General features: G+C 35.7%; 1 protein-coding gene across 1 annotated transcript in view; it reads right to left on the bottom strand.

Annotated features, from left to right (window-relative positions):
• Positions 1 to 16,742, bottom strand: part of LOC150110257 (dynein axonemal heavy chain 5-like) — a 972,373-nt gene that overhangs the window by 461,784 nt on the left and 493,847 nt on the right. Inside the window, exons 39-40 of the mRNA XM_090394637.1 lie at positions 13,889 to 14,135; positions 7,779 to 8,020 (exon numbers count right to left, since the gene is read on the bottom strand). Coding sequence (XP_090250763.1) covers positions 7,779 to 8,020; positions 13,889 to 14,135 — 489 coding nt within the window. The remainder of the gene's footprint in view (positions 1 to 7,778; positions 8,021 to 13,888; positions 14,136 to 16,742) is intronic.

Below are 16,742 nucleotides of genomic sequence, written 5' to 3'. Positions count from 1 at the left end.
CCCTGTCAAATGCCTTCGCTAAGTCTAAGAAATTGGCAGTATATGCCTTTGCCTCATCTAATGCTCTTGTAACTTTATCATAAAAGGCTAGCATATTGCTAAAACAAGAGTGCCCCTTCACAAATCCATGTTGATTCTCACAGATAACATTACCCTCATCTGCCCAATGCGGTATACGGTCCTTCACTACTTTCTCCAAGATCTTACTATACTGATGACACACAAACTGGTCTATAATTAGACACTTCCAGTCTGCTACTGCCCTTATACAATGGCACTATGAAACTTTTTTCCATTCCATGGGCATCTTTCCCATAGCCAGACTTTCATTGAAAAGCCAGGTCAAAGGCACTGTCAGTTCCCTAGTACATTCTCTCAAAACGCGTGGTGAAATACCATCCAGTCCCACAGCTTTACTGACTTCCAGAGTACTCAGTATTTGAAACACACTCTCCTCCTGTACCTCTAAACCTTGAACCTGCTCTAACCCTCTAGCATTAAAACTGACTCTTCCAGGACGAAATACTCCAATAAATTGTTCATTGAACAATTCTACTGTGTCCTCTGCATCGGTCACTCTATTCCCATTTTTATCCCACAATATCATTCTTCCACAGTCATTTCTCCTCCTACTGGCCACATAGCTAAAAAATTCCTTAGGATTTTCTTTGGAACTTAGAGCCAATCTCCTCTCATATTCCAGTTTCGTCTTCCTTACCATACTAGTCACTCTTCTGGCCTGTGTCTTGCTCTTCGTGCATCTGATCTTCTCCTGTCTCCTTATATATCTTCCACAGCCTCTTTTTCGCATGCAATTCCTGTTTAATATTGTTTGTCATCCACTTTACTCCAAATTGTGTCCTCTTCTTCACTCGTGGTATACAACTTACCATTGCTGCTAACAAATATTCTTTCATAATTTCTCACGCATTAATGATATCCCGGCCTTCCAATTCCTCCCTCCATGAAACTTCCCCAAGTTGACGTCTTAGACTATTATAATCACCTGCCTTATAATTCCACATAAGTTCCCTTCTCTTTGATTCTCCTGCATGTCTATTCATTTTCCAAGTCAAAATCATATGGTCACTCTCTCCGACTGGTGGGAGAGATGTAATCTCACTTATTATCAACTCTTCTGATGCTATAACCAAATCAAAAACTTTTGTTCCCTCTATTACGTGTTGCCGAAGACATTTGTCCATCAAGAATTCTAGAAATACCATTCCCTTATTGCTACATGCATCTTCCTCTCCACAGTTTATACTACTGTAGTTAAAATCTCCCATAACAATCATTCTTCTTGCACTTTCCAAACTCAACTGTCTAAGCATATCTTCATTTTTTTTAATATGATTCTGTCATCATTGCCATCTATTCTCTCCCCTAATTTATCTCAGACCCCATATCTGGGGTCTCTAGTCTTTGATCAAATGATTCCTTTTCAGTTCAACTCTCAGATCCATAACTTAAAAATGGTTTGAACACTGTCTTGTATACTGCAAGTCTAGTGTTTTGGCTCATTTATCTCTTATTCCATATAAATTTATTCAGGTAGCTCCTGCCATTTGAGCTTTGCTTCTTTTGTTGTTATTTTTCTTATTCTTTTTTTCTTATTTCAGAAATTAATGCACAAAAAAGATATATTATCAGCTTTTTTCTTTTTTTTTTTGAATGGGTGGATAAGAATAGGATACTCTATTAGGGCCAACGTAGTTCTGTTAAAGGTCTGTCTTATCTTAGTAATTTATTAACTTTTTATAATAGAGTGACAGGTTAGTTGGATAAAGAGAATGGCCACATAGTGATACTGCTAGATTTTGCTAAGGCTTTTGACAAGATACCCCATGGAATACCGTTATGCAAATTAGAACAAATGGGGATGGATATTAAACTGGTGATGTGGCATTGATTTATAAGGCATTGATATATCCTTATCTGGATTACTGTGCTCAAGTCTGATCACCTGGGTTTCTTGGGGATGAGGAAGTGGTGGAAAGGATTCAGAGGCAAGTGACCAAGATGGTGAGTGGCTTGTGGAATGTTCTCTATCAGGAAAGATGGAAGGTGTGTGGATTGCAGAAGTTGGTTAACACTCACAGAGAATTTGGCATGAAACTCTTAGATTTTCTATCATAGAGTTTCTTATTCAGCTAAGAAATAATGTGGGATTAAATATCCCCTTAATTTGAATAATTTTGCATTGCCAAAGTGAAGCCTCTTGACTCTTTATCTCAGTAATTTAAATGGCACACCTCTTGGCAACTCGTGTAGTAAAAAACCTGCTCACTGACAAGACCTCAATAAAGGTCGAAACTGGTCTGGGTAGTGACCTCCTCTCATAATGTATAACAGCATACATCTCCTAGGAGATGTGTTTTACATTATGGGAAAATACTAAGAGCAGTGATTGGAGCTTACTCCACCTTACTACGAGTTGCCCAGCATGTACTACCTGTTGGCTTATGCTTGGACTTGCCGAACCTTTATACAGTTTTTATATTCGGCATGAAACTCTTAGATTTTCTATCTTAGAGTTTCTTATTCGGCTAGAAATTATGTGGGATTCAATATCCCCTTAATTTGAATATCATACTTTGCCTTGACTGCATTCAGTGTTGGAGTGCTCACTACTCACTCTGGCCATACATTTCACTCATCCACTGACCAAGCAAAAAATCTCTTTTTCACCACTTTACTCACATAACCCATGTACGGTTTCCAGGGATGGCCTCTTTTCGTGCATAACCCATTATCCTATGCAATAATTCCCCTATATCTATTCAGTAGGCTTATCAGCTTATATGTCTCAGTCACATCACCCCTACTCCTCCTCCTATCTGCCACCCTCTGAAGACCATATTCTCTCAATCTGTCCTCATACCCAATATTCCAGAGTCCTGAGACAGTCATAGTTATTTGCCTCTGCACTCTCTCCAATGTTTCCCTATTACCAATATAGTCAGGTGACCAAATCTGTGCAGAGAAATCTAAATGAGGTCTAATTATCCTTAGAGAGTAGAACTATCACCTCCTTATCTGTACAGGTCAACAGCATTGTTCACATTATAGCAGTGATATTTGTTGAATAATCAAATGTCCAATCCTCACCTTCTCGTGGTGCACCCTGTTGGGTATCTACTTTGATACTGAACGAATGACGATGGGCTGGAAATTTGGGATTTAGCCAACCAAATTGTATTCTTATTGGTTAAACCAAAATAAAAAAATGATGGTACAACATGACAAAATTTCATGCCGGCTGGGGCGTCGCCCGGTTAAACAAGGCCCCCGTTGTTTTCGCCAGGGAACCAGGGCGAACAGCGAAATGTCAGCTACTGGAACAAATCTGAAAACACACCCAAACTCAACATCACCAGAGTTAAAGATCGGTACTATCAACATAAGAAGCCTGAATGGCAAAGAAATGGAGCTGGCTGAGGAATTAGATAAGTACCAGATCGACATAATAGAGATGACTGAAACAAAAAAGACAAAAACTGGTGAGATCTTTCTGAGCAATAAATACAAAATGTTATATTCAGGAAATGACAATCAAGGAAAAGAAGGAGTAGCCATAGTATTCAACACAAGATACGAGGCTAATCTTCTTGAATGCAGGCAGTCTCAAGTAGAGTGATGTAGGCAAATATCAGAATGGGGAACTGGACAATGAGACTTATTTGTGCCTATGGTCCCACAGAAGGTTCTACTACGGGAGAAGTGGAGGAATTTTTTGAGGCTTCAGAGAAAGCAACTGACACAATGAAAAAGGAAAAGTTGGTCCTTGTTGGGGATCTAAATAGCAGAGTAGGAAATGATTGTCAGACATACAAAAATATTTTGGGAAAATTTGGAGAAAAGAGCAAAGCTAATAATAATGGCAAATACTTGTTGGATTTCTGCTCAGGACATGGACTGGTTATTACTAACACCATGTTCCAACATAAAAATGTGCACAAATGCACATGGAGAGAAGAGGCAAGAAATAAGAAAAGTCTCATTTATTATGTTATTGTTGATGGTAATGTTTTCTCCCTGGTGCAGGACACCAGAGTGTACAGAGGATTTGAAATTGGAAGTGATCACTATTTAGTCTTGAGCAGGATAAAATTGAATTTCATATTGAAAAGAATAACATGTAAGAAAGTTTTAAAGTGAATAAAAGTTGAGCAGCTCTCAGATGTGAACTGTAGACTAAAATACACAAAGATTATTGAAGAAAAAATGAAAGAGTTTGAGAACAGGAATCAAACCTTGGAGATTCAGTGGCAAGCCTTGAAGAAAGCCCTGATTGACTCAGCTAGAGAGGCATGTGGTGAAGTCTGCAAGGATAGAAAAATTAGAACTCCATGGTGGACACAGGAAGTTAAAGAGGCAGTGAAGGAAAAGAAGAAAGCATATCAAAAGTTCCTGGCAAATAAGTCAGCTTGTGCTCTTAGAGAATACAGAGACAAATGCAAGAATGCTAAACACTGTGTAAAACTAGCTAAACAAGTCATGGGAGGACTTTGGCAAGAATATAGAAAATAAATATTAAGAAGGTGGCAAAATATTCTGGAGGTTGTTGAAGAAGCTCAGAAATAAAGGAAAGAGTGCTGTAAAAGGAGTTAGAGATGATAAAGGTGAGATGAAAGCAGGAGAAAAAGATATCCTTGAAGTATGGAATAATTACTTTGAAAAACTGCTAAATGAAACAAGCAGTGATGACAGCACAGTGGTAAAAAACACTTACCAGGCATGCAGTCAGGAATACATATCCATACTTAAAGTAGAAAAAGCCATCAAAGGTTTAAAATGTGGAAAGGTGGCAGGAGTAGATGATTCCAGAAATGCTGAAGTATGGTGGTATAAAAGTCTTACAGTGGCTGTACTGCATAATTCAGAAAGCCTGGACAGAGGGACAAATTCCTGATGATTGGAGTAGAGCTCTCATAGTGCCCATATATAAAAAGGGAAATAAAACTGAATGTGAGAATTACAGAGGTATTTCCCTACTAAGTATTCCTGGAAAGATCTATGCAAGTATATTTGAGAAACGATTGAGAAGAATTGTGGAAGAAAAGCTGGGTGAAGAACAAGCTGGATCAGGCCAAATAGAGGCTGCCAGGATCAGATCTTCACTTTACGACAAATAGTCGAGAAAGCATGGGAATATAACAAAGATCTGTATTTAAGCTACTTAAATATAAAGAGCTAATAAGCTTCATTTCGGCAATATAAACATTATTTAAATTAAGGGGATATTAAATCCCACATTGTTTTAAAACCAAATAAGAAAATCAAAGATTGGAATCAGAGAGTTTCTTGCCGAATATAGTAAACTATAAAGTATCGGCGACCACTAGCGTGAGCTAACGCAAGTGACCCTAGTAAGTAGTACAATACCGGAGAACTCACACAGTTCATCACCAATCTTTGAGTTTCTTATTCGGTTTTAAAACAATGTGGGATTTAGTATCCCCTTAATTTAAATAATGTTTATATCACCGAAATGAAGCTTATTAGCTCTTTATATTTAAGTAACTTAATGGTTGCACCTGTTTGGAAACTCGTATAGCAGAGTATATAAGTTCTTTTTGCTATACACTTTGGTATTAATTGGTCTAGCTACTCACTGATGAAGCCTCAAAAAAGGCTGAAACTGGTCTGGGTAGTGACCTTCGACCATAATGTAATAAGAGCATACATTTCCTAGGAAAAGGCTGAAACCGGTCTGGGTAGTGACCTTCGACCATAATGTAATAAGAGCATACATTATGGGAAATGTGTTTTTACATTATGGGAAATACCTAAGAATAGCGATCAGAACTTCACCACCTTTGCTGCGAGTTGTCCGGTATTGTACTACGTACTAGGGTCACTTGCATTAGCTCATGCTAGTGGTCGCCGATACTTTATAGTTTACTATGTTCAGCAAGAAACTCTCTGATTCCAATCTTTGAGTTTCTTATTCGGTTTTAAAACAATATGGGATTTAATATCCCCTTAATTTAAATAATCTGTATTTAAGTTTTGTTGATTTGGAAAAGGCATATGACAAGGTGCCAAGAGAGAAGCTATTCAATACGCTACAGTTATATGGTGTCAATGGGACACTATATCAAGTAATACTTAGTCTTTATTTGAGTTGTAAGTCAGCAGTTAGAATTGAAGGAAGTACAGGAAGATGGTTTAATGTTAAATCTGGTGTGAGACAAGGATGTACATTATCCCCTCTGTTATTCATTATCTATATGGATCATATTATGAAGGAAAGTGGTATTAAAATGATATCAAAATTGGAGATGTTAATGTCAGCTCTTTGCTTTATGCGGACGATGTTATACTTCTAAATAAATCCGCTACAAGTCTGCAAGATTCTCTGACTAAATTGAATAGCTGTTGTAATAGATATGGTATGAAGGTCAACAATAAAAAGACAAAGACAATGAAAATAGGCAGAATCAAAAATGTCAACTGTGTTGTGAATGGAGAACCTGTGGAACAAGTAAAACATTTCAGCTACTTAGGCATGATTTTTAGTGAAGATGGTAAATTCAATATAGAAATAGAAAACAGAATCAGCAAAGCTGGTGTGGTGGGAAGTCAATTGAATAAATTCAAATGGAATATGAGAGAAATTAGTCGGAACACTAAATTAGCTGTATACAAGACAGTGTTCAAACCAGTTTTATCTTATGGATCTGAGAGCTGGGTCAGAAGCAAAACACTTGACCAAAGACTAGAGACTGCAGATATGACAGTCCTGAGAAAGATTATATGCATGAACAGATGGCATCAATAGCAATATCATATTAAAAATGAGGATATTAGGAAAGAACTTGACATTGTCGGCATCCAGGAATGCGCTAGCAGAGCTAATCTCAGGTGGTATGGTCACTTGAACAGAATGGGCGACGAAAGATTAGCAAAACAAGTGTTCTCTGCCAGGTTGGAAGGAAAACGACCCAGAGGAAGACCAAGATATAGGTGGATTGATATGGTACAAAGTGCCTTAGATGATAGAAATATAAGATCTGATAATGTTGGAGTCTTGAGAAGTAACAGACTGATTTGGAGGAAAATTATAGATAGGAAGTTAGTAATGATGTAATTTTTTCATGTAGTACTATCATATCCTGTACACCCCCTTGAGGGTACATGGCAGGAATTTGATGATGATGATGATGATGACATTCAGCAGTTCAGAATGAGAGTTGTCTTAGTATTGTCTTACTTAAAAGTTCAATAATTCTGAACAGGAGACCTTGGGAATAAAACAATGACAGATATTTATTATCCTTTCTTTCAATTATTTCTGATGCCAAATGAAACTGCACATGCTATTTTTTTTTATATTTTGACTTATGCTCTGATCAAGGGTTCACAGTTGCACTTGTGATTCCATAGCTGTTTCTGGCCTCTTGCTAGAAACAATAATTTAAAACAGTTGTCAAGACAGTGAATCACTTAATCAAAAGCACTAATAAAAAGTGAATATAACTCATACAGGGATATAGGGCAGATTTCAAAATGTCAAATCAAAGGCCATATTCTAGTAGATTCTCAGTCATTTTCAAAACTTTTATTAAGTTTTAGTGTTGTAGCAAGTATATAACGCTTTATGGGGAATATATAGAATAATATGTAAGTTCCATAGCTCTACTTTCAATTCATTCATGGTGATTATTATAATTTTCCAACACATCCTTGTATATATATATATATATATATATATATATAAATGTATTTCAATTTTCAATATATATGACATTAACCTAAAAAAAACAATATACCTGCAATATGGGCTTCCAAGTAAGGCCTGAAGAACTCATGTATACCATTCCATTTCGAGAAACCGTAGCAGGAGAGGCATTATCAATATTATGAACTTCAAACAGAATTTTGCAGTTATTAGCCATCGGAATTCGATCACCATTAGCTAAGGTTAACATTCTATTATCATCCAAGACAGAATTCAAGTTTTCTATCCATATTGAATCCACTGGACCATCTAATACTAGCCAGATATGGTCAGCTACAGAAATAAGAAAATATAACTTGTAGAAATTTAAAGATTATAGCTGATAATGCTTTATATCTAAATTATTTCATATGCTATCACAAATTGGGTTTAGTTAATCAAAATTAGTATAATTTCACTTTTTAAAGCAAAGAGAGTGAATTTCAAAAGCTGTAGGATGACTATTTAGGCAACACAGGGTTGAAAGAAGGCTTTCTGCATGACTAAGCAGGTCACATATATGCCAGCTCAAGATATTGAGCAGGGATATATATGTATTCCAAAGATTAGAAGGATAAATAAAGTAGTTGTGAAATGGATGAATGAAGTGATTATGCACACAATACAGAGATAAAAGGCATTATGGAGATAACTTAAGAGGAGTGATAATAATAATCAATTCCATGAGGAATACAAAGAACATGCAAGGGTAAGTCGGTTGGTAAGGGTAGCAAAAGTTCAGCATGAGCAGTAGTTAGCTAATGAAGCAAAAAAAAAAATATCCTAGAATTATTATAGTAGGGTGGCACTGATTGGAGAAAATGGTATAAGAGCAACTAATGTGAAGGATATAGCTGAGCTATTTAATGAGCAGTTGATAAAGGCCTTTTATCCTTGTGACATCCTTTTATCCTTGTGACATCATGGAGAGTTTGAGAGCAGTCGATGATGAGGAGCAGAGACTGTGAGGTGAATAAGGAATTAAGCAAACTTAATATTAATAAGGCTGTGGAATGTTAAGGTATATCACCATGTATTTTGAAGAAATGTGACAGGAAGTTGACATCTGCCTTGACATATTTTTTAATGTATTTTTACATTGTATCAAGTTCCAAAGGAGTGGAAGAAAGGCAAGATTGTACTGCTTCATAAAAGAGGTGACAGAATTCAAGCATTACATTGTAGATCAATCTGTGTGTCAGATGATGTGATTAAAGTGTTGGAAAGGCTTGTGAGAATCAGGATCCAGAATTAGGTCGATAACAATGGCATTATCTTTGATTGATAGTAGATGTGCTAAAGGGTCATGTTTTAGTAATCTACTTACTTATTATAATAAGGTGATAGTAGCACTGGATATTTTCTTTTATATTTTGACTTATGCTCTGATCAAGGGTTCACAGTTGCACTTGTGATTCCATAGCTGTTTCTGGCCTCTTCTAGAAACAATAATTTAAAACAGTTGTCAAGTTGAGACAGATACACAATAGTATACTTAGATTTGGCAAAGGCTTTTGATAGATTACCACATGATAAGTTGATAACCAAAGTGTAGTGGATGGAGTTGGATTATAGTAAGTATCTTGGATTAGGGATTGGCTGTCTGATAGGTATCTACTAGTTGTGTATGGGGGGGGGAGCAATATCCCAGAAGAAGAAGAAAGTCAGTGGTATGCCTCACGGGTCTGTTTTAGGGCCATTGTTGTTTAACCTGTATGTTAATGATATTGGGGAAGGTTTGAATGGGGATATACAGTTGTTTGCAGATGATGCAAAGTTGGGCCAAACTATGAGGTGTAGAGCAGATGTTGTGGCCTTACAGGAAGACTTGAATAGACTGAGTGAATAAGTACGGGAGTGGGGATGCCAATTCAATGTTGAAAAATGCAATGTTTTAAAATTTGGAAAACAAAGATTGGATGTAGAATTTACTCTTAGAGGGTATATTGTTGGAGGTGGAGGAAATAAGAGATCTTAGGGTAATGGCAGATAAGGATATAAAATATAGAGAACATATTGCCAAAATTGTGAGGACAGCACATTGAATTCTGGCAATGATGCACACTTGTAGAAATAAGGATAATTCTGGTTCCACTGTATAAGACTTTGATTAGTCCACATATGGATTACTCTTAGAATGAGGAATTAAGCAAACTTAATATTAATAAGGCTGTGGAATGTTAAGGTATATCACCATATATTTTGTTTTTTTTATTACATAGTGCACAGATTTAGCGACCTGGTTTTTGTGTATTTAGGTGTATTTCTGTACATGTGTATTTAGGCTTAAATGTTGGCTGAAGCTCATGTTATTTAACATGTTCATGCTGGTTCAGGATGAAACTTCTTGAACTGTCTTTGGCCTTGCAATGAGAAGCAAACACATTTGAAACAAACCAAAAGTTAAGAAGAATCCTATATTTGGTTATTATATTTTTTTTCTAAAAGATGTAAATATGTGAACAGACATTAACGATCAAGGTGAGAATGACTGGGAAATATAAAGGAAGGAAAGAAAAGAGGTGTAGAAAGAAACTTTCATTGAAGCAAAAGATTTACAGTTGTGATATTATATATGTATTCAGTATCTAGCTGGGGTGAAGAAAATTACCCATCACTATGTTCTCTAGAAATGAATGTATTTAATGATGGATGTAATTTATTGTTGTTATTATTATTATATGATGCCACCAAGGAGTTGAAAGACTCATTACAGTATATAAAAAAAAAAAACTTAAAAAAAAAACCTATGAGGAAAGATAAAGTTTACAAAATGTTTTTAAATTATAAAGTAGGCAGTTCTAACAGATGCAGAGACCAGTGTGGAGCAATAAACAGATGAAAGAATTCAAAGAGAAGTCATTAATGGGAGATACTTAAGCAAAAAATTATTAACAGCAATGGCAGACTGTATACACCTCGATGCCAGATTACTATTATTATCATGTGACACCTCCAGGTAGTCCAAAGACTTATCGAGGGAGAGTGTGCCAACAGCACGAACGACTGACACCTTCCAACTACTACCTGCGCTCAAACTTGCTTAACTTTTTGCGTGAGCCATTAGTAGCAGAGGCTCTACCAATCGACCAACCTTTGCCAGCAAAGGTTGGTCGAAAGGTTGGCAACGCTTTTGCTGGCTCTGATGAAAAAGAGATTACAGAAGAGATATAAAGATACAGGTGGAGAACAGTTTTATAAAAAATATAAGGCCTAGGCTAAGAAAGTGACTAATAATGTAAGGAGAGAAAAATTAGAATACAAGAGAAGCTATCTATATCTAAGGAGATCATTAAGTTTTTTCACAATATGGCCAGTAAAATGAAAAATACCTTGTTGGATGGAGACAGGACTTAAGTGACCAAGACAGATGACATACTTGAGTTATTTAATGATCACTTTATTAGTGTTCCATCCTAGTAAAGGAGGTATTACTAATAGAGGAATAACAAGGATTAAGTGTTAGAAGTGAATGAAGAAGTATTCCAAATACTGACTACTCTACATGTCAGTAAGGTGGGGGACTTGTTTTAAGGAAATATGCTGTTGAACTGACTGTACAATTAATCTTGTTGTTTAATGAAAGTTTTGCAATGGGGAAAATTCCAGGAAAGTAGTTGGTTGGTTGGTGGTTTATAGTTTATTTGGCACAAAAACTACAAAGGCCATACTGTGCCATAATAAGGATTCCACTATACATAAGCAGTTAAAAGAAAATTGTAAACAATAACACCTGCACAAAAATTCAACAAAGGTTCAACAAAGCAGCATCTACATATAAACCAAATTGCTGCAGAGGGCACAGCAACACACAAGGTTAAAGGTAACAGTAGTACAGAAATTGTCATCAATACAAGTTAACAAGTTAATAAAAGAAATACATGTACAAGACACCAAGCCAAGGAATGCAGTATATACATATAGATAAAATTATAACAAATATTTTTACAGCAGTATATAAATAGGCAAACAGGAATTGTTATACAATATGCATGCAGAGTAATTAAATTTAGCAATGTGGTATCACTATATGAGAGTGGTCTGAAAAATTCTCGGCCTAACAATGAAAAAATGAATTTATAATTTCATAATTATTTTTATTTTTCAACATAATCTCCCTTAAGACTAATACATTTATTCCAGCGATGCTCCAGCGCCATTATCCCATCCCTGTAGTGCTTCTCAGTAAGATCTGAAAAATACCCCTCTACAGCTGTAATCACTTTTATTTCAAAGATAAATATTTGTAGAAACTATGAAAATTTCATAAATTTGAGCAGAGAGGTTTATGAAAACACAGTCCTTTGCATCAGAGTTGCCTTAGCTCGCACTACTCTCAGTTCAAATTTATGAAACTTTAACAGTTTCTTCAAACTTTCGGCTTTGAAATAATGTTGGATCTTTAATATCCAATAGTTCTATATAAAAGTTTCTTATGAAATTTGACCAAAGAGCTTATGGAAATACACTTGCCGGCATTTATGAGTTGCCCTAGCCAGACCTTATAAGAGACATGATCGCTATGCCCAAACATCCATATATTCCCCTCCTATTGGTCCATTTTGATAAGTTTTCACTGGCCTGACAGCTGTTTCAAACTGGTTGGTTTTCATCAGAGACCATGCAGAAACCTTACAAGAGCAAAAACTCTCTTTAGAGAGTTTTGCTCTCTTTAGGGAAACTCATAAATGCTGGCAAGTATATTCCCGTAAGCTCTTTGGTCAAATTTCATACGAAACGTTTATAGTTTCTATATTCGACTTTGAAATAATGCTCGATTTAATATCCACTGAATTTTTATAATTTTTGCATTGCCAAAGTAAAGCCTTTTGCCTCTTTATTTTAGTAAATTTCTATATATAATTTCTTGTTAAGTATATAGTATACTTTATAACAAATCAAAACTTTATATAACTTTACAGAACAACTGATTACTCCTGGAAGCTATGTAAGAATGTAGCTAACAAGCTAACAAGGGAATGAGATAGTTTTTTTACTTGAAGAATGAAGAACGAGTAGAATGGGATTTCAGAAGTGGTCATGAGTGTTCTGTCAGTAAAAGGTTATGCCAGTAAAAAGTAGAGATATGGCAGAAAATTATCCCCATTTGGAGAAGTGGAAATATCTATAATCTTTCTTCGAAAGTTCAAGGCATACACATTAGAAAAAGGCAGATCATTGCACTCTTGTTATGATCTGCCTCATAATCTTTACTAAAGTTATAAGAATGGACCGTTTCAAGAATGTCTCAACATGTATTACCTGATAAATTATGAAGCATACTGAATCAGGTACAGCCAGCCATGCATTGCAAGTGCCATGGTTTATTACACAAAGGCATTATCATGCTTTATCATCATGAGCTGCACACTGTCAACTAATATGCAAACAGTTTTGGTGATATGGGAGATTTTGGACCACCTGTTGTACAGCCCTGATATTATAATTAGTGTCCATGTCTTTGTACTACTGAAGAGAACACATGACAGAAAAAAATTATAAACCAATAATGATGTGCAGCACACTATCGTTTCTTGGTTTCTCAATCTATGCAAAGACATGTCTTTGGTCAGACAAAGGAATAATCTTGATGAGTATGTGAAAAAAAAAAAAAAAAAAAGTGAAGTGTACCAAATTTGACTTATGGTGTCACACATGTATTCATATCAGAATAAAGTGTTTTGAATAAGAGTGCATGTAATGTTATTTTCTGAATCAATCCCATAGCTATATTAAGTATCAATTATAGTTCTATTAAAATCTTAACTGTGCTAATTCGTTAAAGAGACCCAACACAGAAATTTCAGGGATAACTTTAACTTTAAGTCCAGTAGTAATGTAAAGCATATGAAGACAAACACTGTTAAATCATTTTATGAAATAATATTGCCAAAAAAATAGTTTTCCCTTAGGAAAAAAAACTGCTACAGAAAAAGTTACAAAAAAAAAGTGAGACAGATGAAACAGTACGTGATTATATAACAAGCCAAACAAAATTAGACACTAATGAATTATGGAAAACTACAGCATTTCCTAAGATTCGTAAGCAGAAATAAGGCTTACAATTTTCAAACGACAGTTTGAGTGAGTTGTTCTTGTTTTTCACAACAATGATTTTCCATCTGTATATTGAGTAAGAATAAAAACAAAGTTGTTAATTACCTTTTTTAGCTTTTAGAGTTTTTCTCCACAGAGTGGAAAAGATACCATCAGTCCAATCATTAGTAGCAACATCTAGTCGTCCAAACATTTGTGGTGCTGTAATGGCCTTTGGATTCATCCTCATTTCTCTATGTGGCTGGCCAAGTACAGTAAGTGCTTTCATTAATACTTGAATGCATGATGTTTTTCCAGCACCAGCTGGTCCCAAAGTCATTATTCCATGACGAACAAGCTGTGTTTCATAAAGCTATAAAGAAGAAGAAAGATGAAATTTTTTACTTTTCCAGCCAATGTATGTATTCTAATCCAGCGCTTCCCAAACTGTGAGCCACGGCCCCCTTGGGGGGGGGACATTAGTTTTGTTGGGGGGGGTCATGAAATGATGAAAACAAATTTAAAATGTTTTAAGACTAATAAGATAGATAATATCTATCTATATAAAAATATAAGATAATGTACCATGTCAAATGTTTATGTAAGATGCTAAAAATATAATATTTACAATTGATTTTTGTAATATTCGCTGTGTATGTTTTGTATTGAATATAAATACAATAAATATTATAATAATATATGTCTGTATTACGATTTTTTTTTTGATGAGAGCCATGAAATATTTTAATTTTTCCAAAGGGGCCTTTACATCCATAAGTTTGGGAAGCACTGTTCTAATCAGTTGCTTTCATTTCATTCCATGAAATGAAATTTTTCAATAATTTACCACTAATGGAAACTGAAGTCACACTCCCCCCCCCTGATATATTTGAACTATTCAAATTCACAATACATGCAGGATATTTCACATGGAAAGGGAAAATATACAAACAAATAGATGGGACAGCCATGGGCTCTCCTCCCGCCCCCCCCAACCAACTTTTACATAGAACACCTGGAAAAACTAGCAATCAATACAGCAGCCACTCTCAAACCAACACTTTGGCTATGCTATGTTGACGATGTGCTTGCTATTTGGCCACATGGCCCAGAGACATTGAAAACATTCTTAGCGCATTTAAATAGCCAACTTCCAAAAATCCACTTTACAATGGAACTGGAAGCTAATAACTGTCTGCCCTTCCTGGATACACTTATCACACGTCTTCAGATGGTTCCTTATCATTTTCAGTTTTTAGAAAACCCACACATACAGGGAGATATTTACACAAACAATCACACCATCACCCTTCTCAACAATATGGCATTTTAAAAACGCTAACCCACAGAGTGAGAGCAATCTATTCTAATGACAATACTCTTGCTGCTGAACTGGCTCACTTACGCCACGCCTTCTTGTGGCGTAAGTGAGCGACCTACCTAGTGTATACCAGGTCCCTTGCAGCTGTAAGCTGTCCTACTTTGGCCAAACAGGCAGGATAGCAAATATCAGAATTTCAGAACACAAGGACTACATCCGGTTTCACCAATACAGCCATTTTGGTCTTGCTGACCATGCACTGGATACCTCTCATAGACATAGAAAACGGTGGAAGAAAGCCACGATAATACACCGTAGTAAATGCAAATATGAAAGGCTTTTCATAGAATCAGCTTCAGCCCTAAGAAACAATCCAAATCTCAACAAAATTGGCTGGATGAGACTGCCTCAAATTTGGGAAACCTACATCAGTAGATCTTCAGCCCAATCGCCCAAGAATACCAACATTGCCCACTAGGGGACACCATCAGGACTTTAGGAGAAATAATAGCTTCCTGCTTCTTCCTCACTTACTGTTTGTTGTGCCTGCGTGCACGTGTCTTGTTCTTAAGTTCCTTGAAAATGGCAATGTGACGTTGCCGAAATATTGAAGTATATTAAAATTTATTTTAATGTATATCCTAGTTTACGTTGTAATTTTCTTAAATTATTTGGTAAAAATGCACAACCAATGTCTAAGCCTTTCCATGAGAATTAAGATAAGAATATTATTATTATTATTGTACAGACATCTTCCATGGAGTCATAAGATTCATTATGGAAGACTCAAACTATCAATGCAATATCTATCATATCTCTCCTTGAAACCATTAACAGACAAAACACTCACAACTGACTCAGGCAATCCATTTCATTCATTTACTACTATCCAAGTGAAAAATCTGATCCTTACACATGTGCTAACTATACTCATACCCAACTTCAAGCAATCACCTTTTGTTCTACCCCCCCCACCTCTAGCCAAGCACTGAAATAATTCTGTTGTATTAATTTTATAAAATTCTTTACATAACTTAACTTTTTTTATTAAAACCACCCGTTTTTCACCTATCAACTTTTATTTGCCTATACATCCTCTTCATGACTTCCTCATCCACAAGAAACCCAGGTAATGAGACCTCAGTACAGTAATCTAGATGTGAATGTATTAAGGATTTATAAAGAGGAATGATAACTCCCTTATCTCTGCTGTGTTATTGTTACTGTGTTCTTCAATAACCAAGTAATCATGTGAGCTATCCTGGCAACTTTAGCACTATGACCTCTAAACTAGAGAGTTAACTCTCTATTTACTATCCCCAAATACATGGATTCATAAATTTCCTGGAGTTCACTGAATGTGGTACACTTTCAGTGAACCACTATTACCCTACCCAACTTTGTATCATCAGCAAACAACCGAATATCTCCTTCAAATTATTTCCTATATCATTTATTTATGGTGTTTTTATATATCATTTATTTATGGTGAAAATAAATGATATTTTCCTATATCATTTATTTATGCAACAAATGGGGATGGATATTTCATATCCATCCCCATTTGTTGCAGTTTGCATAATAACAGGATTCCTTGTGGTATCCTCTCAAACGTCTTTGAAAATTCAGTGGTATCATTACCTTACCATTACCTTTATC

Source organism: Typopeltis vanoorti, chromosome 1 (assembly GCF_054136105.1).
Source record: "Typopeltis vanoorti isolate ZY-2024b chromosome 1, IOZ_Tvanoo_1.0, whole genome shotgun sequence".
Lineage (NCBI taxonomy): Eukaryota > Metazoa > Arthropoda > Arachnida > Uropygi > Thelyphonidae > Typopeltis > Typopeltis vanoorti.
This window is presented reverse-complemented; position numbering and strand designations above follow the sequence as displayed.